The sequence below is a fragment of the Lepidothrix coronata genome, unplaced genomic scaffold (genome assembly GCF_001604755.1).
Source record: "Lepidothrix coronata isolate B3197 unplaced genomic scaffold, Lepidothrix_coronata-1.0 Scaffold111, whole genome shotgun sequence".
NCBI lineage: Eukaryota > Metazoa > Chordata > Aves > Passeriformes > Pipridae > Lepidothrix > Lepidothrix coronata.
Window position 1 is genome coordinate 2,118,348 of NW_016690291.1, and position 22,929 is coordinate 2,141,276.

General features: G+C 47.0%; 1 protein-coding gene across 1 annotated transcript; it reads left to right on the forward strand.

Annotated features, from left to right (window-relative positions):
* The first annotated feature begins 3,214 nt into the window (after nucleotides 1–3,214).
* On the forward strand, nucleotides 3,215–6,164 carry MSX1 (msh homeobox 1). Its single transcript, XM_017824500.1, has 2 exons — nucleotides 3,215–3,674; nucleotides 5,148–6,164. The coding sequence occupies exons 1-2, from the start codon at nucleotides 3,215–3,217 to the stop codon at nucleotides 5,576–5,578; spliced, it is 891 nt and encodes a 296-aa protein (XP_017679989.1). The 3' UTR covers nucleotides 5,579–6,164.
* Nucleotides 6,165–22,929: the final 16,765 nt, after the last annotated feature.

Genomic DNA, 22,929 nt, shown 5'->3' on the forward strand with positions numbered 1-22,929 from the left:
CCCCAAAGCCAGCTCGTGTCCTGCGAAACTGTCTGGTCTCCTAAGAGCTCCTGTCTCGGGAGAAATAAAATAGGAACAAGGGAAACAACAACACCCCTCTCCATTCTGAGTTCTGTCTTTAAGTCAAAGATAACGTTTACAAAAGGCAGACAATGCCCTGAATTGGTTTAGTGCTGCCTCCTGTCCTTTCTCCCCATCCCCCATGCGCTCCCTCAACCCTTGTTGTATTCCCACCGAAATAAAATGCTATGGGTAATGGCTTTGCCTAGGACATTCATTATATTGAAACGGGACTGTTTAGGATGCTAATTGCCCAATGTTGTTATCTAGCACAAGTGCCTTCAGGGAAACGCCACTGCTCCCAATAAAAACACTGGACTGGAACAAGCACCCATAAAGTCACCTATTCCCCCGTGCCCTTTCACTTCGATTTTTCTTACAGCCCAGGGAGGAAAATAAGAGAGAAGCATCTAAAGCAAGCCAGAGTATCAACACCACGGAACAGGTACTAAAAAAGTTCCTAAAACTTAGCCGTGTTTTGGTCACCCAGAGCGCAGCGAACAAGGTAGGAAGAGTTTGGATACCAAAAATTTCCCGCTAAACACAGAAATCAGCCTTGGGAGAAATTTCGTTATGCAGATTTGTTTTCTCCATTCCTAACTTAAAACTTGTAGATTTCATTAAGAAAGACGTGAAAGAAAGAAAGGAGCAAAAACCGAAAGGAACTTTATGTCTTCCCGTTTTCAGCCCAGGAGCTTGCCAGTACGTGAGTTAGAATCAAGTCCTTGCTATGATACAGTGATTGAAATACCACCGAGTATGACAGAAGTGTAAACACAAAGCGCTCATTGCTGGGAGATAAATAGAGAGCTAATTATCTCATTCTGTCAGCTCTCAATGAGAGCGGGATCTATGGGACGCACACGCATCTCTTCAAACCTCAGCAACATCCCAAGGTTACAACCATTCTACAAAAGAAAAGTGAGGGAAAAAAAGACCCCAAACAAGTCAGCAGCTCTATTTTTAATATTCCTATTTCTATCGAACAACGAGATCCAAATCAGCCCATGGGCTGCCTCGAGGTCTAATAAACACATCACTTAGTCTTTTGCACAGTTAAGTTTGGAATCAGGGGAAAAAATAATAAAAACCCCAAACAAGATCCTACCTGTAGGATCGGGTGGAGGGAACACCGTGACACCGTGAAACACGATGCATGGATATATGTGCATGTTTTCTTAGTCGGGGGTGGGGTGGGGGTGCATCTTCGTGTCGAGCACCCGGCTTTGGGAAAATGTCGTGTGATTGGTAGAGCAAACTAATTTTGTCAGGCTGAATGTGCTGATGTCCCAGGGCTAAGGCGCCTTGCTCCCTTGATGCGGGTTAACGTCCTCAATAGTCCCCCTCCAGCTGAAGCCTTTGATCAGACCGCTGCTGGCGCCTAAAAACAACATCACTTGTCTGCCTATTAGAGGCACTGACTAATCGTGACAGATTGTTTATTCTCGCAATTAGCAATGCAGCCGCTTCTCCGAGCACCCCCCGCCCCCCCGCCCCGACGCGGCCCGACCCGGCCCCCCGGCCCGACGGGGAGCGGGGGAGGCTGCGGGCAACGGTACCGGCACCGGCACCGGCAGGGCGCGGGGCCCGCCTGGGCTGGGATGGGCGGCGGCACCGCTGCTCCCCGCCTCGCAGGAGCGCTCAGCAGGGCGGCACGGATCGGGAGGGCGATTGGATGTGCCAGTGTGAGCCATGTGTCGGCGAATAGGTCTGCACAAAGTGCGTTCGCTCTCATGTGTAGGAATGCGGGGGGGTAGCCTGCAAGTCGCCTACAAATCATCTTCACTAGAGTATGATCCATACATGAACACAGTACATGCGGGAGGTAGGTATGATGTACGTGCAGGACACTGTGAGCGCACCGCAAGGGCACATGATCACGCGTGTGTAAGATAAGTGTGTGTAGCTGCTCACAGGACAATTCATTTCAATCAGGTCCTGTTGCTTATCAGTTAACAAAATGTCTATTATATAAATTCATTTCATAATCTATATGCTCCTAATCTACCATCTTTATTGGGTTCAGTTAAAAGGAAAGGGAATTCTCTGTCCCTCCCCGTTTAGATAATTGCCCTTAAATGACTGCAAGAGGCTCTTGTGTTCCGAGGAGATTAGAGCCCTGCAGCTATCAATAAACTTTTCTCAGCGAGCGGCCAATCCCGTTATTAGAGAGCGGCTCCGTTTTACTGCACATCCGTCCTGGGCAGGGGGATAAGAGATCGTAAAACGAATTTACAAAACAAAATAGCCGGGACTTTAAGGGCTCAGGGGCTTATATGTTTCTTTTTACGTGAATGAACATTTCGTTATCTGCAGACACGCACACATCTATGCCATGAAAAGTGGCACAATTTATGTGTTGTGTATGCGGGTACGTACATAAACGCAGATCTTCGCAGTCACATCGAACACACCGCAGGGCCGGCGTTCACTTAAAAAGAAAACCAACAAACCAACCAACCCCCCTAAAACCACTGTTTCGAGGCGCAGCCAGGCTGTGGGACGGGAAGCGGCTCCTTCCCTTTCAGAGGTCACACTCGGGACAACCCGGTATTTGCCGGTTTTGGAGAAGAGTGGGCTTGGGCCCGCTCCCTCTCGCTTACAGGCAGAAAGGCTGGCTTATTTTTTTCCGACGTTAATACGTTTTTTCCCCGAGTTTTGAGCCTTCTCGTCCCCGCGGCGGGGAAGGGCACTTCCCGAGGAAGGCAGCCCCGGCCTTCCTTGCTCCCATCTGAGATGAGAGCTGGGGAGCGGAGAGGGGCTGAAGGCAGCGGGGGGGAACAGGGGGGAGGTGCAGAACGGGGCTGGGGCGAGCGGATCGGGGAGGGATTGGGGGGGTGCGGAACGGGTTTTTGGGGAGCAGCCGGGATGGCGAGAGCGGGACGGGGGGATGCGGGGCCGGAGAGGGACGCGGGGCGGGCCGGCGATCCCGGCCCCGCCCCCCCGCCCCGCCGCCAATGGGGCGGTGCCGCCCCGCCCCCCGCGCGCTGGTTGGGCGGTGCCGCCCCCGCGCCGCTTTATCAGGCGGCGCCGCCGCCGCGGGGCCGGAGCGCGTCCGACGGTTGTTCGCGCCCTTCGTGCCCCCCGGCCCCATGCGCGGCGGCGCCCATCGCTCCCGCCCGGCGCTCCGGTGGCGACTACGGGCTGCCTCTGCATGGCCCCGGCTGTGGATATGACCGCCGCGCCCACCGGGGTCCGCAACGACGAATTGCCCGCGTCCGCCTTCAGCAGTCCCGGCGGCGGCGGCGGCGCCCTCCCCGTCGCGGCGGCGATGGGCGGGGAGGAGGAGAGCGACAAGCCCAAGGTCTCCCCATCCCTGCTGCCGTTCAGCGTGGAGGCGCTCATGGCCGACCACAGGAAGCCGGGAGGCAGGGACGGCCCCGAGGGCGCCGGGCCCCCGCCGGGCGCTGGGGCGGCCGCCCGCGCCAGCCTGAGCCCTCGGCTGGGCGCCCTGACGGCGGAGGCGCCGGGCTCTCCGCTGCCCCTGGGCGGACACTTCTCCGTCGGGGGGCTGGTCAAGCTACCCGAAGACGCGCTCGTCAAGGCAGAAAGCCCCGAGAAGCAAGAGCGGAGCCCTTGGATTCAAAACCCACGGTTCTCACCGCCTCCCCCGAGTAAGTAGGGTTCGGGAGCGGGCGGGTTGGGAGCCGTCCGGGGCGGCTGCGACCCGGGCAGACCGAGGGCAAAGCTGCGCGGGCGGCCGGGGTTTTCCTGTTGGTTTTACCCTGCCTGGCCCCTCCTGGCACACTTTTCCCTGACGTTCGCACTGTCTGCTAGGCCACTTCGGCCCGTTCAAATTACTGAACGGGTTCGAGTGTGTGCGAAGCCGGAGGATGGCTGGGAAGGCATAGGAAGAGCGGCCGCGCCAGGGCGAGGTCTTGTCACAAATGTTAATAGAAAACTAAAATCAGCCCGGCCGGCCTGTTAGTTTGACCTGGATCTCGAACAGACCGCGCAAATCTTGACTCAATCTCAGCGGTGTTTTCTCAGAAAATGGCTCAAATAATTCTGTAAGGACCCGCAGAGATCGATCTCCTGGGGGCGGGAGCCTTGCGGTCGTCAGCCCCACCGGCTGCTGTCTCAAGTGTTGCATCTCCGAAGTCTGAAGAGCCGCAATTGCTAATGTTTTCCTGCTTTAATACAGTTATCTAAATTAATAGAAGTAGTAGCGGGAGAAGTGGGACGAGAAACGCCTGTTAATCATCTCCAGCGGCTGCGCTGAGCCTGGGTCCGGAGATCCCGGGCTGCGTGCCCTCGGCCTGGTCGCGCTCCGTCCCCACTCCGGATCCCGTGGAAAGGAGCGAGCTTGGGCTGAGGCTCTCCTGAGCGTTTGGGGTGCCCGTAGCAAAGCTGCAAACAGAGCTATTTTTCTGTTCCTTGGAGGAGGGCAGGTTTTCTGACAGGAGTTGTGTAGAGTTTAGCAGCGGTTTAATTTATTTAAATTGCAAAGTAAAAGTTGTTATTGCTAAGTAAACCGGGGACAGATGGATGTTGAGGATCCTTAGAAATGTTAAATAAGAGGAGAGGAGCGGACCGGTGAAGAGCGGTAGATAGAGCCTGAGTGTCAATGCAAACCTCGTAATTAATTACATGCTTAATCCGGTTCCCAGGGGCCTAATGAAGAGGGTGTGAGACTGAGAAGCCAGCCTGTTTTGTTTATTTTTTTTCCTTTAATCCGATAAAAAGGACAGGACTTCTTTTTTTTTTTTTTTTTTTTTTTTTTTTTCTGGAGGGTCATTCCTTTAGTTTATGACTCCTGTTCATGAGCCGGGATCCGTGAAGGCAGGAGGTGGAGGGTGTGTGGGTGCCTGACTCCTGCCCTTTGCCGAGTTTTTTTCCATGGATTTGTTGGAGGCTTTCCTGTTACGGAAACCCACTCTCTTTACTGGAACGGGAGATAGCAATTTGAAGTGTGCCCCAGGCAGCCCTGGAGGATTTGGGACACTTTCCTTCGAGTGGCACCTTATTGCCTTCCTCTCTTCACCCCAGCTGCAGTAGGGTGGGGGCTCTGCGGGCCGTGGGGTTTTGGGCGCTGCTAACCGAGGTATCTCTCTCCTTCCCCTCTCCCCCGGCTGCTCCTGGCACAGGGCGGCTGAGCCCTCCGGCCTGCACCCTGCGCAAGCACAAGACAAACAGGAAGCCCCGGACGCCCTTCACCACGGCACAGCTGCTGGCCCTGGAGAGGAAGTTTCGGCAGAAGCAGTACCTGTCCATCGCCGAGCGTGCCGAGTTCTCCAGCTCGCTCAGCCTCACCGAGACCCAGGTGAAGATCTGGTTCCAGAACCGCCGCGCCAAGGCCAAGAGGCTCCAGGAGGCTGAACTGGAAAAGCTGAAGATGGCAGCCAAGCCCATGCTCCCGCCCGCTGCTTTTGGCATCTCCTTCCCGCTGGGCGGCCCAGCTGTGGCCGGTGCCTCTCTGTACGGCACCTCCAGCCCTTTCCAGCGGGCAGGCCTGCCTGTGGCTCCTGTGGGACTGTACACAGCACACGTGGGATACAGCATGTATCACCTCACATAGAGCCTGAGCCTTGCTGAGTCCAGCCCGCTGGCTGTCTGCTCCCGCTGATGACACATGCACTCCCTCCCTGCTCTTCTCTGTGGACTTCCCCATGGACCCTGTGGCAGAGACTCCTCCAGTCCAGCTCTGCTTGACCTCTCTGCTTTCCTCTCTGACGCTGGGCCCCTGGCCTAACACTGTTCTGCTCTCCTCAGCAGTCCTGGGGAGCTGGCAGAAGCCTGAAGCATCGCCCCAGCTCCTTCCTGACACAGGGTGTTGATGGGCCAACCCTGCCCTGTGTCCCCGGGTCCAGCTGGCAGCCTGGAGAGAGTTCCCTGCATGGGGTAAGGAACTGTGGAAGAGAAACAGAAAAAGGGGACTGAAAGACAGGACGTTTCTCTTACTTTCTGCAAGGCGAGGTCAAGAGGCGGAAGTGTAGAACAGCCTCTCCTGTCCCTGTGTAACAGCGCTGTCTGTTACCTGTCTTTGTTCCTCCGCCAGCTCCTTTGGAAGGGGCTCTGTGTACTATGTAATATACTGTATATTTGAAATTTTATTATCGTTTATATTATAGCTATATTTGTTAAATAAATTAATTTTAAGCTACTGTTTGATGCAGTTTGTTTGCTCACTTCTTGCCCTGCTGGGGGTGACAGAAATCAAATTTGTGTGTCAGGGGGACAAGAGAGAGGGACTGGCTCTATTAGCCAATTTTCCCTCTTCTCCAGGAGACTTCAGCTGGAGGGATGGTGAGACGCAGCAAGTTGAAATCTCAACCGATGTATCCTGGAGCTGCCCTGTCCTCACAGCTGTCTGAGATTTCTTCCTTTTCCCCCTACTGCACCTCTCCAGCATCAGCTCCCACCGTATCCCTGCCCTGAGGGTGCAGGTGACTGCTACTACTCCCCAGCACAGCCCCGGCTTGGCTTCCTTAGCCTTAGGAAGGAGAAAAAACGTTCCTCTCTCTTCCACCTGCCTCTGTCTGGGAAGCTCCCGGCTGCAGCCCTCCTCGGCAGCTTCGGAGACCTTGAGGATGGTGTGAAATGTCCCACACCTCGGTGCCAAGCCTAGGGAGAGACCAAGGGCTTCCCTCAGAGCTCCTTTTGGCAACCGGTATTGCTCAGGGAAAGGGAGCACCAGGATTTGGGGCGATGGGGAAATAGGTCTGTCGCGGTTGGGGTGGTGCTGGAGAAGGGGATAAAGCACTTTAATAAGCGGGGTAGTGGCAGCGCCGGAGCCGATGGGGGTGGGTAGGGTGCGGGTTGTGGGGATGGGATGTGGGGGAAGGTGGTGTTTAGGCACGAGTGCAGGTCAGGCAGCCGGGGGGACCCGCGGGACTGACGGTCGGGACCGCTCGGCGCCGTCTCTCCTGCCCATCCTTGTAGCTCCGAGCGCCCCGCAGGCCATAGTGGCCGGCTCCGCTGGAACCCCGTCCCAGTCGCCACGGCCCCGTGGAAACCACTGGCGACAGCCGAGGACCCCGCGGAGGAGGTCGGCGGGCCTCACATTCCCGGCCACGCCGCTCCGCGCCCGCTGACCCCGCCGGTACCGGCGCCGTCGCTTCGCCGCGTCCCCCGCCGGCTGCGCCCTGAGCCCCCTCAGTGCGCCGCTCCACCCAGTTTGGTTTGGCGGATCCGTCGGGTAAGGGAGAACGCTGGTTTCCCCCTTATTATTTTTTTTTTTTAATTTCGCGCTTTATCTTTGTGCTCAAGGAATGGGCGCTGAGAAATCGGGACTCTTTATATTTTTCTTTCTGTCTTTTTCTTTTTTTTTCCCCCTACTGCTTTCATTTCCAGCAATTTAAAACGTTAAGGTTGAAGCAAAGTTAGAAGGAAAATAATTGCTGTAATGAGGGTTCGGCAATCTTGTGCAGGCACTGTGGCTCCAGCGAGACTGTAGCTGGGGGCGAGGCGGGACTTTTATCATCTCCTAAATATCAATGATGCTTTCAATAACTCAATGAAACAACATACCTGAACCCAGTCACTTTCTCCAGAGCTCGCTGCTCTAATCCCCCCTTCTTATCTCTCGCTCCGCTCTGGCCGCCCAGTCCTTTCTGGGCTGCGGTGAGTTTGGGGTTTTTGTGGTTGTGTTTTTTTTTTTTTTTTCCCTTGAACTTTTTTCCCAACCCTTTGGCTTTCTTTTCCGATCATTTCTTTTCTCTGTGTAAATGACAGTGTCTGTGATCCTGACCCCAGCTCCCAACGCCGCGCCGGAGCGGGAGAGCGCTGTGCCGGCTTTTTCCCACGTTGTGTCTCTGGCAGAAAAAGGCTGGAGATAAACTTAGCTTCTGCGCGATTAGACGGAGGGTTTGAGGAGAAGATCTAATCGCGCAGGAGGCCAGGTTTATCCTGTAAAGATGCCCTTAAAAAGCCGAGAGAGAGATTTTAAACAGCGAGAACTGCCTTAAGCTGGCTCCCTTTAAGCCCCGGTTCCCGGCGCCGGCACCTTTGGGCGCTGCGACGCGGGGCTCCGGGCAAAGCGGGACCCTTTCATCTCTCTGTTTTGTCTCTCTTTTTTTTTTTTTTTTACATTATGTCAACTCGGGATGGATATTCGAAGCGCAGGATTCCTATTGAACAAGTCTTTGCTTTAAGTTTTCCCCCTGACCCTTGGGCTAAAGTCCTTGGTTGCTCAATTAAACCCAGATGAGAACAATTAATAACTAAGTAATGACAATAAGTTGGGAATCACACGGATGAACGCTCCATGTGAATAGGAAAAGCTCACACAAAAGAGCAAAAAGGATTTGTCGGCTCTTTTTAAGGGGGAATTGGCTTTTCTTTTTTCTTGCCTCTGGCTTACCAGCAAATAAAACTCACTTTTGTGTCTTTGTCGCCTTAAGGATCTCAGTGGGCAGTTGGAAGTGAGAATGGCTGTTTTCCTTTCAACTTGAGGGTGCTGGCGCCACGCAGCCCCAAGGATAGAGAGTAGCCAAAGCAAAGTTTCCTAATAACTCCCCTCTCCCCCGCCACCCCTCCCCAGCCACGCCGGTACCCCCCTCCCCTCCATGCATATCTCCACATGCACTCCTAGAGAGCCTCGGCAGACAGACGAGAGAAAGCAGAGGGGCCCCGAGCACATCCATGTCCCTCAGCGGACTCACAGCCGAGGCAGATTCTGCCGTGGGAAAGCGATAGCGCCTTGGTGCGACACTTCCCACGGAGCGTAGGAAATAAAGCTCACAGTAGCCAGAGCGCGGACAGGGAGAAAACGCGCAGAAACGCACACAAAATAAAAGAGAAGCCGTTCTTTTACTCCAACGAAGGACGGGAACGGCTCCGTTACCCGTATACGCGGGCAGCCCCCGGGCGCATCTGCTTGGCACAGGCTCCGTGCGGGCTCGGGAGCCCCGACAGGGAACGCCGCGGAATCGCGCCCAGCTCCGACTGTGACAGACGGGTAGAGGGGCACGCAGCGCGGGCTGAGCGGCTAACAAGCAAGGAAAGACTCTCCTTCAGTTTTAGCTACAGAGAAGGTTGCTACCGGGAAAACCCGCTGCGCAAATCTGGTTAAATCGTGGATTTGTCGCCTGCTCTGAATTTCTGGTGTTTTCGGGGTTTCTTTCTGAATTCGCTCTTTCACTCGAAACACGAATCGGTGCTCGGTTGAATGCTTTATCGAATGTTTTCCGTAGTGCTCAAGTGAATTGGGAGCTTAAAAGCATGGTTTCCAAAGTTAGGGCAGTCTAAATTCAGCAAGTCAGTTAGGCACAACAGCAGCAGCAGCCTCCTGCTGCTCAGGATTGTGCCGAGAACACAACCTTCAGAAATCAGAGGCAAAACAGGGAAGCTGACTAACTTACCCATTGTAAAGGCCAAGAGAAGGGGAGGGGGTGAGCCTGCTTCTCAGTGGTGCTAGTACGCTTAAGTCCAGGCTCATCATCTTATGTGAGTCTCCTGAATCAGACCTTCTTCCTAAAAATCTGGGAAGTGAAAGGTCTGTTGAATAAACTGACTGAACACCTGGACACCTTCACAAGGAAACGGGATGCTTGGCACTAATTCCTCAGTACTGTCTGATTTTAAGAAAACAGCTGAATTCAGGTATTCTATATGCAAAGTGAAAATACCAATCACCAGCTTATTAGGGCTTCAGAGGTAATTGCTCTTCATCTCTTCTAATGATACACTTGATTTCATATTAGACACAGAGGTGGCAAGAGAGAGCAAGAAAGAGCAGCTGCATAAGTAACCTCGAGACCAGGACATGCCTCAGAACCGTGGGGCCATCTAAATTAAATCCAGTAGAGTGGTGACTGGTGAGTACATCTCTCACTACTTGGCATATAATTTACTGTACCCGATGAGCTCCTAGATGCAATGAGGTGTTTCTGTCCCTCTCTAGTTCGCCATAAAAGCAGGCTGATGTGACTTAGGCACTGAACTACAAGGAAGTCTGTGGCAGTCTTCTTCCTGCCTATCATAGTGCTGGGTCCCACTATATATATATATATTACAATATATATATATATATATTACAATATATATATATATTCTAACTCAGGAAGTATGTGGATTCTTGAAATTTCCTTTCATTAGCTTTTAACTCACTCCACACCTTATGTGAAGCACAGTGGTGTCTGTCTCTGGCCTGAGCAATCTGTTCCACAGCAGGAAGCCTAAAAAATGAGGCATTGCGATAATGGGCATTGCAACACACAGCTCCTTGGGGCTGGCCCGAGGCCCCTTCTGCAACACGGACCCATTGTCTGTCCAGCTCTGTGGTAGGAGAAGCTGGAGGCAGAACCAGAAGCAACAGCTCTGACTCATTTAACTACGAGTTGTAAATTGTAACATGCTGCACAGAGAGATGTGGTAGTGATTTGCTTACAGCAGTAAACCGATTGACATTAACTCCACTCCATTGTGCTTCTTCATCTCAGAGATCTTTTATCCCTCCAGGCTGGCTCCGGTTCCCACCCTGCAGTGATTAAAGGGAAACCAAGAGAGGCAGCTACCTGGATGCAGTCTCCCTCGTGCGACCAGGAATGTGCAATAAATCCCCCGTGCAAAGCTGTCCTTTTCATCTGGGGAAGTGGCGCAGCTGAGGATCCCACTGCACATGGAGCCAAACTCCTCCCAGGAGGTGAGTGCCTGCAACCGGCTCGCCCGTGTGCTGCTGCCCGGTGTGGTATGGAGTCCCCTCGACCAACAGCCAATTCTCATGACAGTGTGAACAACACTCTTAGTACTGCAGTATTTCTTCTTGCTTAGCCCGGTGGAAGAGAAGCAAACCTCTTGCGTATGATCATACAACGATCAAAGCTACCCAGTTAAATTGTACAACCCTTGCTAGTGAGCTGTGAGACAAACCTTGTGAGGGAGTTTTGTAGGAGCAATGTTTAAAATCTGAGGTTTATTCTGTGATCCACTCTCATCAAAGCTGGCAGACAACAGGGCAGTGGGGTCATGGTGAGCAGCGTTGGGCAGGACTGAGGGCCAGGCAGCCAGGCACGAAAAGATGCAGCCCAAGCTAAATATTCATTTCTGCTTAACTGAGCAATGCTTTTGTTGTGTTTTGTATGGGGCACACAGCAACAGGCAGAGTGGGATGTGCACTTGATGTATATTGGAAAAATAGGTACCATGTAACGACAAACACATTCAAGACCCTCTGACCAGCACTGTTGCTGCCCAATGTAGGGTAGAAAGAGAAAGAGCACTCTGGGGAGGCAGTATTTAAAGATTTTTCTATGATTCAGGCTCTTTTTGCATGCCAGAGAGAAAGGAAGTGACGGCATGAGGGAAAGAGGTCTGGTAGCAAAAGATGACAAAAATATGTTAGCTGCAAATGCTGCGGGGAAGCTCTCAGGAATGGAGGAAAAGAGAATTATTTCCAAAAGACAAGCTGGAGGGAAGGAGCAACTTTCTTTTGATACAATGTTTTGTGTTCTTTAGCATTATTATGCAAATATCAGCTAACACAAATACTGAAGTAAGGATGGGATGCTTTAAAACTCAAGAGGTGATTGACTTACACTGTAAATGCATTTAGATGTAAGCCAATGGGCCTGTTCCCATTTACATCAGCAAAGGACTGGAGGCTCCAAGACTTGCTCTCACATTATGGCAAGTTTGTGTGCATTAGTCCTGGGGAGCATCTGCTCCTCACACTGTACTCACTAAAACCCATAAATGCTTTTCAAAACCTAGTAATGAGCTTTGGTCTTACTGTGAAAGCTGTGTCCGTGGTATACCACAAGAAGAGACAGTGGGATGTCATAGATGTTGTCAGTCTGACCAGAGATTTTTCTTTCTGTGACATTGTCAATGCTCTCTTTAGGTAGGAGACTACATAAACAATGCACACTAAATTCTATTTATAAAACAAAATACAGGGCTATGAAATATAATACAAACGGTGTGGGACTGGAATAGACACAGAGAGAAACAGGATTCAGTGGTTTTCAAAACAATTTAGCACTTTAAGCATTAATTACCTTGAATTAAGACGGTAGGCAACTACCTGGCTATGGAGACTGTAGGTCACAGAAGAGAGATGCTCCCTGTTGCTGCTTGTCAGAAAACCTGAATTTGAGTATCCTGCCAGATGCCCAGCATCTGAGAGCCTTAGTGCCAGAAAACAGCGTGATGTCTCCACAACAGACATTATATCAGATAACAACAATATCTATATAAATAGTAATCCAAATGTGAACTTTCTTTAGTGATTAGCACAGCTAAAAAACTTCAGCCACATTCTTTTTATAGACGGCTTAAATATTAACTGTGTATACAAAATCTACATTGAGAAAGCTTAGCCATGAGTTTCTCACTCAGAATTTTAATTTAGAGATTACTCAAAGGAGGTCTGGGAGCTAAAAGATTCTTCAAGAGTAATTTCTTAAAAATGACATGACTTTAACTGCATTTCTCTCAGCTATGACACCTGAATTAGGATGAACTTAACAGCCTTATTAACTTAGAATTCAAAGGTAGATCTTTACACAGCTCTCTCTTTAATTCAAGAAGCTCCATGCAGGCACATCAAATTTCCCTCTAAATAATTGTATATTTCAAGTACATAGTCAAAATAAATCCATGTCAAGAAACCTGGAAAGCAAATAGAAAGTTGTATAGGGCATATAATAAAATGAGAAAGCTGAGATGGACATATAATCCTAAATTATTCTTACTCTCTAAAACACCAGGCTGAATTTCTCCAAATGTGATTTTTTTTTCCCTTCCTAAAAGATGGCTTTAATACTAGCCAAGTTTGAAGTCTGTAATGACATTTATTTCTGAGCTATGTATGCATGAGAATTTCACTTTGCATAGTTGGAGACTGTGATCTTTTTCGAGCTTGCATAATGTTTAACATGACTGAATCAATTTTCAAAACAAAGAAACACAAAAGCATTGAAAAATGCCCTGAACAAGAATGTGCATTTCCATTCCATAAGGAATTTGTTTGGAAAAAATTATGGAGTTGTTGGAATTAGAATCTAAGTTTATCTTAAGTTTGCTGGAAAAGAAAGTTATATTATATGAGACAATTAACCATTGGCTTCAGTCTGGTCCAAAGCCCAATAAAGTCAGTGGCGTCTTTCCACAGGCTAACTAACAGGCTTTGGGGCTAACTCATAAACTGCAGAGCTCTGCAGAAGGTAATAGTTCTACATTGCTTATGTGAAAGTTAAATATAGCCCAATGTTTGTAAGTGTGTGTATGTATTATGATTAATTTAAACCCCTGGTTAAGGTTGGGTTACAGTTTCCATTTAATTCATATGCATGTGTTTGTATTTGTATGCAAGTACATGTAAAGACAGACATCTGTGAACGTGTAAGCGCACACATAGCTAATGCCATAGAGATGATTGAATCAAGTATATACACATGATGGTAAATATCAGCCTTTACTACAGTAGATATCACCATCGCCATACATATACTTTGACAGATCTGAACATATACTTTCAAAACCAGCAGCATCTGTTTACATTGAACTGCAATAAAAACTGAGGGAGGCATCAGTTAGTATTAGAATTTTATCTTTTCAATGTCCAGAAACAGTTTCTGTGCCTTTGATGTAGGCTGTCAAGCACTACTGGAAAATTGCATCTCTCTAATTACTGCACTCTGAGCAAAGGAAAGGACATGACTGCCTGGCAGCATTTGTCAGTGGGGACCCTACAGGGACTTGCTTTTTGGGTACTGATAAGCAAAGTTAGCTCACATTCAAAAAAACAGTAATGCGGTCTGTTTGCAAGGGGAAAAAAACCCGGAAGGGGCACTGTTTGGGATGATCCACTGTAAAGCAGTACAGCTCATCTCTACTGCAGTTATGATTAACCCTTATCTCTATTGCTTGTCCCCTCAGATGAATCTTCCTGCATCCTGCATGAGTGTTTAGCCTGGATATAAACCCAGTGGCAGTAGCACCACTGCTTACACAGGTATGCACATGTTCAGGCCTGTAATGAGTACCTGATTAACCCCTGAAGTGGCTGTATCGTGCCTGAAGATGTGGCTTCACATTTTGAGGCTTTTAGAGGTGGTACTACCTTATCTGCTCCTCAGTATCCCCATTCCTCATTTCTTCCCTTAGGTGAGAGGGAGCCCTCTTGGCTATGTGTCACAAAACGTTTTATGGCATTTTTAAACCTGGATCAGTTGCCTGATGAGATTTAGAGTTACAACCTTTGCTGATGGCTGCAATGGCAAAATGGAAGTTGCAAGGGAAAAACATTTAGAAAGCCTTAGCACACTGAACTCTCTCAGGTGACAATGCCACTAAGGAAAGAGCGGCACTTGCCCCTTCATGAAACTCTGTGTTGATATGAATAGGATCTTTTATTTTAAATTCCAATTGCTAGTGAGAAAGAAAGGATTACTAAGGCTTGTTCATGTTCTTTTCCTTCTGTGTAATCAGAAAGGAAGCATTTGTATACTTTACATATTACATATATGAACAAAAGACTCATTCATCAGCTGTGTGTATCCCAAGTGGGCACCAGGAAGAAAGGCTGGCAAAATAATTGCACCTTTTATAGTATTCCTACCATAGTGTAGTAGCTTCCAGAGCAGAAGTACTTCCAGGAGATGTGCAGAGTGTAGGACAGCCAAGCACAGCCAGAGGGGAGAGTGAACTCAGAGAAATAAGCATGGAAAAAAAATGCAAATCAAAAGTAGGTAGTTAGCATGCAGTGGAATTGAAGTGAATATCTAGTGTGCAAACAAAGCAAACACATCTTCGGTGTTGAGATTGCCAAAGTGCAACTGGAGGGCAGGGAGGTGAATAGGTAGAAACACATCCCTAAAGATGCATTTTACAGTGAACAGCAGCAAAAATACTGCAAAAGACACTGGGTGCACTGTATTGTGCCTGGCAGCAGCATTTATTTCATAGGGGCAAAAAAAGTGCAGGAACATAAACATTTGCAAACCATCTATTTTACTGGCAATTTATAAGAAGAACTTGCAAAGTGTTTAATGTTTCCACAGCCAGGCCCAGGGGGACTGAGGTATTCAGGCACATTTTAATAAGGAGGACAGGCCAAAACCAGAATATCCAATCTCTCCCAGTTGCAGGGTTTCAGCATTGAGGGAGAGCCAATGGCCATTTGGATTCTGCTTGTCCTGGAGCACAGGTAAACTCTACATCTTGGAGAGCAATCTGATAAACTCTGACGTCTAGAACCAGTTGGTACTCCTGTGTTGGACTGCACAACTTCCTAAAGGCATAACACCACCGCCTAACAGCCAAAAACTAAGCAGCTACATGACTCTCTCCCAAAGAAGCTCAGCTCAAAGTGAGGGTGTGGAGGCACTCTCTACACTTAGTTGCTGAGGTTTGCTGAATTCCACATCAGACAGGTCAGTCAGCATTACTCTCTTAAAAAAATACAGCTGGAACAGAACACAGCAGCATAGCTCAGAGCAAGCAGGGTTCCCCTCCATGAAGAGTTCACAGCCCACATACCCACCTCTGAGGGTAGCATCCTCTTCCCAAGTTGAAGCATTACCTCCCTTCACCCAGTGGGAGCCATGTCCCTCTGCAGCACACAGTGTACAGACAAGGGGATCACAGAGACAACAAGCAACAGAGGAACCTGCTTTGTTTTAATGTTCTAGCTCGTGGTTACCTAATAGAAAATGCATAGGTAATTTCTGTAGTAGGATTCCAAGTGTGGCAGAAGGCTTTTTTGACTTTAATCTTCAGAGATACCTACTTCTCACTTACAGATCTCTCTGAGCATCTAAGAAGCATCTGCTTTAGGTGCTCTAAAACATCTTGAGAGACCAAAACAAGTGCTCTTTAGATGGCACAATAGCTGCATTCAGTGTCCAAAGATGGTAGTTGAGTGCAACCCCCTTTTTTTTGTTTGTATATCTTGTGTATACTTACTTACATATACTTCTTACATTCAAGAAACACCTCAATTAGAGAGAAACTCAGACATGAAGAGAGTTACACTATATTAATTTAATTTCTCCATCGCATTCTACCTATTCATTTATTATCCATCAATTATGGGTAGGTCCTGAGCATCTTTGAACCCTTATTTTTGTTCATGTGCTTATTATAGAATATATAGTTGTTAGAACATTCAGTAACATGTAATTGCTTTTTACTATGTATTCATTTGCCTTTTCTTCTAGATGGGAATTTGTATATGTGTTATATTTGGCTCCAGTAGTGCAAACAGTTGTGCCCACAAATAACTTTACCCACACTAAGAGCTCCACGGATCACAGCTTCTCTCTCACCCGCTGAATTATATGAAGTTACTCATGCAGTTAAATTACTCATAAGCATATGCTTTTTCTGGATCAGGGCTTCTCCGTGTAAGATTGATCTGTATAACTAATTTAAGACACCTATACATTTTTTTTTAAATAAAGGAAGTAAATTCTTGGAAAGTGATAATAAATCTTTAGAGCTTCACTTATTAGTGCAATAAAATGCACCCTGGTTTATTAATTAATAACTGTTTTTTTTAATTTGATACTCTAAAAAAATAACACAGATATACTACTAAACAATTTTATAGTAAGGTATTTAATATTTAATAATTTCATACAGTAAAGCAACTGATAGGGTTTTTTTAAACAGCATAACAGGGTAAGAACATTTTCTTAAATGCTGTGTCAGGAAAAGCTGCCATTTTATACTGCCTGTTAGCCAACACACAAGTACCTCAGACTGTGATACTAAAACCTTTGCCAACTAGGCATGGTAGTGCCTGCCCACAACCCGGCTAGGTATCCTCAAACGTAGAGGGCCTTAGAACATAGAACCATCAAGGTCTTGGATCTGAAGATCCACTAGTCTTAAAGTGCTGGTTTAAAATATTTTTCTATTTTCTTTTTCACTAGAAACTTCTGTAACACTCATTGCATGGGATACTAGTTCAAGCACCTGCAAGAACCTGAGACTGACACATGATTTGTTTTCTGGAAGGGAACAGCTCACCCTCTCGAAAGATACATCAGATTATTTTGTTTGAACTTCTACATCATCTTCCTTTCAGGCATGAAATTACAAGCCAAACATTTCTAGCTATCAGAAAGAGTAGAACTGGAAAGATCCAAGCTGCGAAGCTTTTCCCTGCTGTCGATCAAATAGTCTAGCACCCTCACAGAGGCAGATGAATGTTTTACTGTGAATCACAGCCCACTTCCAGCAAGACAGTTCTGGGTAATGTACCCATTCTTAACCCAAGAGTTCACTCATGTCCCTCCTCTCCCGATCCTTGTCCTGACCCATGCCTTGTCTTGCTCCTCTCCACTGTCTCTCCCTCATCTTGAGTATTGCACTTGCCTGGGGGGATGTGCTGGATTGGTTTGGTTTGGTTTAGCTTGGTTTGGTTTGGTTCTCCTTGGGATATTTTACTGTCATAAGTGACCATAGGCACTGTGTCTACGTGTGTGTCCCTGTATGCACCCCAGCTCTGGTGAGGTTTCCAGAGGAGATTGGCCATAGCACTTCTGCCAACTCCTCCCTGCCCAAGGCTCCTGGGCGCTTCTCTGCCTGTCTGGCCAGTTTTACCATGTCCCTGTGCTGTGTCGTGGGCACTAACCAAGGCTGCAGCCTTGATCAGAATGCACCTCCTGTCCCTGGTTTGTTGCCTATTTTCTGTCCAGTTCTTCTTCTTCTCAGCCTTGCTCTTCTGCTGTCTGAATGCATCCACATTCAGACGGCATTTGCATCTGTCAGTGGGTGCATGGCCTGTGGTCATGCTGCAGTGGCATGGCTGCTGCAGGTCCAGGCATGGCTGTCTGTCTCCTCCATCTACCTGTCCTCACCTAGGGACCACTCAGTTTTACAGCATCTCTTGTTGTGCCAGACCAGACCTCCCTTAGCCATTTCAGCTCCAGTAATGCCAGCTACCACCTCATCTCCCCTTCCATTCCCGAATCCTTAAAAGTACACTTCTGTTCCCATAACAGACATCCCCAGGACTAGTTTGTTTTTGCTCAGCTACAAAACTGGTTCTCCTTTGCCACCAGCTCACTTGTGTCTCCAGTGTCGCCCAGTCTCTAACATCTGACACAGATTTCACTGGGGTCTTTTGTGAACGAAGTGGGCCTAGAAGCCCAGCAGGAAAATCAGATGGAAACAAATGTTCACAGCTTTCTAGAAATTGGTGTCAGCTCCCTGATACAGAGAGTTTTACAGCTCTATAAATCAGGCTGAAAATGTAACCAGAAGCCCTGTTAGCTTTCTGTTTCTTTTAGCACATCCGTTTCTTGTAAAATTCCGATTAGAGGGACTGGTCTCTGTAGAAATCATTCACTCCAAACCCAACAGGGCTATAAATCAAAGCACTACAAATCACCACAATTTGCAGATTTTGGGTTTCATCATTTTATTGCTTTTGGAGAAGTTATGTAAATGTTTTTGGAGAGTATTGACCTCTGCATCCTCTGTTATATCTGCAATGAAGGAAGAAAATAAAAGCATTTTCTGAAAACCAACTATCTCAGTCATACAGCTGCTACCAACCTATTTCTCTTAGGGATTAGGTCAAGAGTGTTTTCTCATATGAAGAACCTCACCAAAATCAATGAGACTATTTCCATAACTTGGAGCTAGAGGAATAATAATTTTCTTCCAAAAGAAGCAAAAAGAGAGACGAATTTTACAAGGGTCTCTGTATAAAAAAAAAAATGTGATTCAGTGATGACTGTGTGAATAACACCATTTTTGATACCCTAGCCTGGGTTTGGCTGTACAATGATGATTATCTGCTCCAGCAGACAAAGATTTCATCACCTCCCAGTATGAGTTACAAAACTGTTCCCAACAAATTTTGCCCTCCCAGTGACAGTAAATCCAATCTAGGCTTGCAGACTCCAGATAACCCTGAGCTGAGTCACACCGGTCTGTTGGGCAGTGCATCAGACCCCACAGTGACCACAGCTGCGATTTGGTAAGTGATGTGAAAGGGGAATTGCTGGAGGAGTGTTTTCAGAACAGGCTTAGTAACGAGTCAGGTTCTGTGCAGCAATTTGAGGGACTCTTCAAAGCGGAAAGTTTCATTTTTACTTACCTACTTCCTAAAGTCCAGAGGCTTCAGCAGACATGTAGCTTCTTAACATAACATGTTCCTCTTCACCACCCAGTTCACCTCATTAGCAGCAAAGTGCTGGGAGCTTCTACTGATCCCAAAGATCAGCATTAAAGAAAAATCAAAGAAAAATATCTTTGGGTGCAGACTGAAAGCATTATTTCCTTTAGATTCAGTATTACAGCAACAATATGTTGTTTATCAGGAATAAATTTAATTTCTATGGGGATCAGATGCCCACTGCACAAGGTGTTATACAACACAGAAGAAAAAAATTATTCTTTCCCATGTAGGCTCATAAGTCTCTGCATTGCCCTTACTGAAAAAACTGTAAGTTTAGATTTTTCATTATTATATACAGATAACTTATACTGTAAGGAGAAGGTTTTCAAAGGCATCTGAATCTCTTGACCCTCAGAGGGCTTCTTAACACTTATTTTCCTGTGTTGCCTTTGAAAAGGATCGCAGGCACCCGAGTGGCATGATCACATTTTTTAAAAGTTCCTTTAAGTATTGGAAAATACTCATAGAAATGGGACATATATTTCAAAGTCACTGGGTTTGACACACTAAACTTTTTAATTCAGCCTAGTGCTTAAACAGATCCATCATTTTTATTACATACTCTATAAAGCCAATTAAAGTAATTTAATGGAAATTGGAGAGTATTTTAAAGGCTGGTTTAAGATTCCTCTTTGAGTTCTGGAGCTTAGTGTTACAGTAGGACACCATCTGCTGTTCAAGCTGGGTGTGACTCCCCTGCCTCAACAGCAGCATGTCATATCGCAGCTATAAAAACAACGTGTCCTGTATTATCTTAGTAACGCTTTTACTAACTAAATTCCCTGTCAGATTTGTGAGTCTGTCTTGTATTTTCTTTAGGACAGCTTCTTGAATTGGTCTTTATTGCTCTTATGTGATGGGAATACATAAAATTAGTATTTCTTCATGAAGCTGATGTTTTCCTTTTTCAGTAAAAATGTTATGCAGGTACTCAGGGTGTTGAGAAATAAATGCTGTGAATGCAAATAAATAATAGTACTTCAAATCTTGCTTTTGTAAATAAATGGTGTGGACATTACTGGTTAGCCTGCTGTAAGACTAGCATGGCAAGCCAGCTGGGTGCAAGCTATTTATCTGTGACTATTCATTGAAGGTGCTCTCCCATCCCCGTTCACCTCTCAGTGGAGCATCTGAGGCCTTGCTGGTGTAGCTGCTAATTCATGTTAATTTTAATGGAGATTTCCCCACTGTGGCCACCTTACAGCTGGAAACTGAGCTGAGACCATCTGCCTATTTTGCAGAGGTCACTGAACTTAATGTCAGGTGATAAAGACTTCAGGTTACTGTCAACATGGAGCACTTCTGAGAGGACGGCACTGTGGGGAATTCTGTGTTCCTCTGCAGGTCTCCTGCAGTAAATTAGTCTCAGGCTTTGAAGGTGGATTGTCAGGCCAAATTATACCTATTGACAATCTATAAAAATTGTTTCATTGCTTACATAATTACGTCTACATTTCTTCTTTACACTTCCTTCTAGGAAGAGAAAAATTTTCTTTAAAATTATTTCTATTTTCCTTTTTTCAGAATTGTTTTTCTGCTCATGTTGCTCAAAATGCCAACACTACCATAGAAGAAAAACCTTGGATTGGTGTATTGTATCACAAATACAATGTAGTAGAGATACCAGTGCAACTGGAAGTTGCAGTTTGAGTTAGTACAGAAAAGCTATGGCCAGAAATTAAAACAAGGTATGCAGGAAAAGGTAGGGTATAGACTAGGGGCCTCAACAGTGTCTGTAGGAGATCATATTCCTTAAATTCCTCTCCTAGGCCTACGTAATTAGAGCTTTGGGTTAGCCAAAGTGACAAAGTTAGGAATAAAATTGCCTTTAATTCCTCAATTAAGGGAATGGGCAATTAGTGAATGATTTTCCCGGTGCTCTCTGGAGGGTCCTATATTTCTGTACTGCCTATATAGGAAACCTCACTTTGATGATTCAGTTAGAGGGGATGAATTTAGGTCTCAGTGTGCAGTGAGACATAGACACATCTGAGACTCTGAGAAGCTATAACAAATTAGTAATTCGCCTCTTTTGACAGTCATCTAGACATTTGTTATTGATAAAACACCCCTATGGGACAAAAGGCTTGGCCAATGTGCTGATCACCTCTTCCATCTTCATGCTTGGCTTCAGCAAGAGTGGCATATACAAAACAGGTTGTGGAGCAATAGTTCATCAGAACTAAGCATTGCCACCCCCAGTCCCTTTAGCTATTAGTCTGAAGTTACAGATCATAGTCCACTATTTCACTGATAACAAATAGAGAAATTCTATAAAGTAGGTTAAGGTCAATTCCGTAGCACAGAGTTCAATAAAATATTGGATTCTTCCTATTTTCACCAATAAAACCATGGGTCTTTGTAGCCAAGTATGAGTAGATGGCTTCCGCCTGATGGGTTATTTGTTATATCTGTGTTACGTTAACAGACTTGGATGCAATGGACCAATGCACAAGGTTTCTGTGTAAGTAGTTTGCCATCTGCCTGCCGTTCCCAGTATCAAGGAGAGGAGGCTTCTGGAAGATGTCCTAGAGGCCTCAGGCGTGTCAAACATTACTCAGTGAGGAAGCAAAAAAGTGCTTCTCTGTCTGCTAAAATAAATTATGAGCTTAAATTGCCCAGATTAGGTGGGATATTGGGAAAAAATGTCTAATGGTAAAGACTGAAGAAAGACAGAAACAAATTACTAAGGAAACTGTGCACTGCCCATAACTAGAAATTCCTTAAGGACAGGGAAGCAAGTATCTATCATAGGCTGAGTTGAATTTGACCCTGCACTTGAAAGGGGAAGAGGAAGGTGAATTAAATAACATTTTAAGCTTCTTTTCATTTTTGGTTATTCTGTGATTCTCTTCCTCTATGGCAGCATTGTTTGAGATGAGTGGAAGGAGATAGAGGACATAGTGCAGAGGCTGCCCCTTGCTCCTGCCTTTCCATGAGCCTCTCTTCTCTGGGTCTCCTTGCCTCTCCAGCCATGAGAGCTCCAGAGGGAGCATCAAACTTAGGGCTTGTCATCACGAGAAAACTTCACCGGTTATTCCTGTCTCATGGCTCCAGTGTAGTTATATCATTACAGTGCTGTCTGGGGATATGCTTTCTCTGTGATAAGAGTCAGTTTCTTTTGGCTTTAAAAACACTTAGTTTCCAAAGCGACATCAGGGCGCAGTATCGGTCTGAACAGAGCCAGGGCTTTGCACGGCATGAAGAACCACTATGGGATTTGGCTCCTGTCACGTCATGTGGCTGTTGGCATTTTGCAGCTATTTGCCTTTTCACTCTTGGGTCAATGGCAGCTTTCAGCACAGGGCCCTGCTTTCACCCCTCAGTTCTCACAGCATAAAATGACAAGGGCAATCCTGGAAAAAAGATCCTTCTACAATACAATGAAGGAATACAGTAATACATGACATCAGATAAGGGTATAGGTTTGAGTTGCTTCCTAAGTCCCGCTGTGTTGCTTTCCCTGGCAGCAAGCCCTCATGCCAGCTCATCATTGTTCTCCCTTTACACACTCAGGCCATTGCGGGGCTATCCCAGAGCTTGGCCAAAAGCCCCTCAGACACCTCCCAGCTCTCCTTTCCAACTCCAGGGGAGCACAAGGAATAGGCAGCCCCATCTAGGCAGGATGGCTGCTGTTGAGCCCTGCCTGACAGGTTTTTACTGAGCCCCACTCTCTGGTCCCTCTTGCTTCCATCCCCACACTTCCCTCCTCTGTTCCCCAGTCTACAGTTTATTTTGAAGATTTAACTGGAACTTCTGCAGTACCTTGCCTTCATATTAACCCTCTATGC

Excerpts from the sequence above, each read along its gene's own strand:
- MSX1 (XM_017824500.1), top strand. The coding sequence starts at position 3,215 with ATGGCCCCGGCTGTGGATATGACCGCCGCGCCCACCGGGGTCCGCAAC. Across the intron at positions 3,675-5,147 it reads GTTCTCACCGCCTCCCCCGA|GGCGGCTGAGCCCTCCGGCC; the intron begins GTAAGTAGGGTT and ends CTCCTGGCACAG.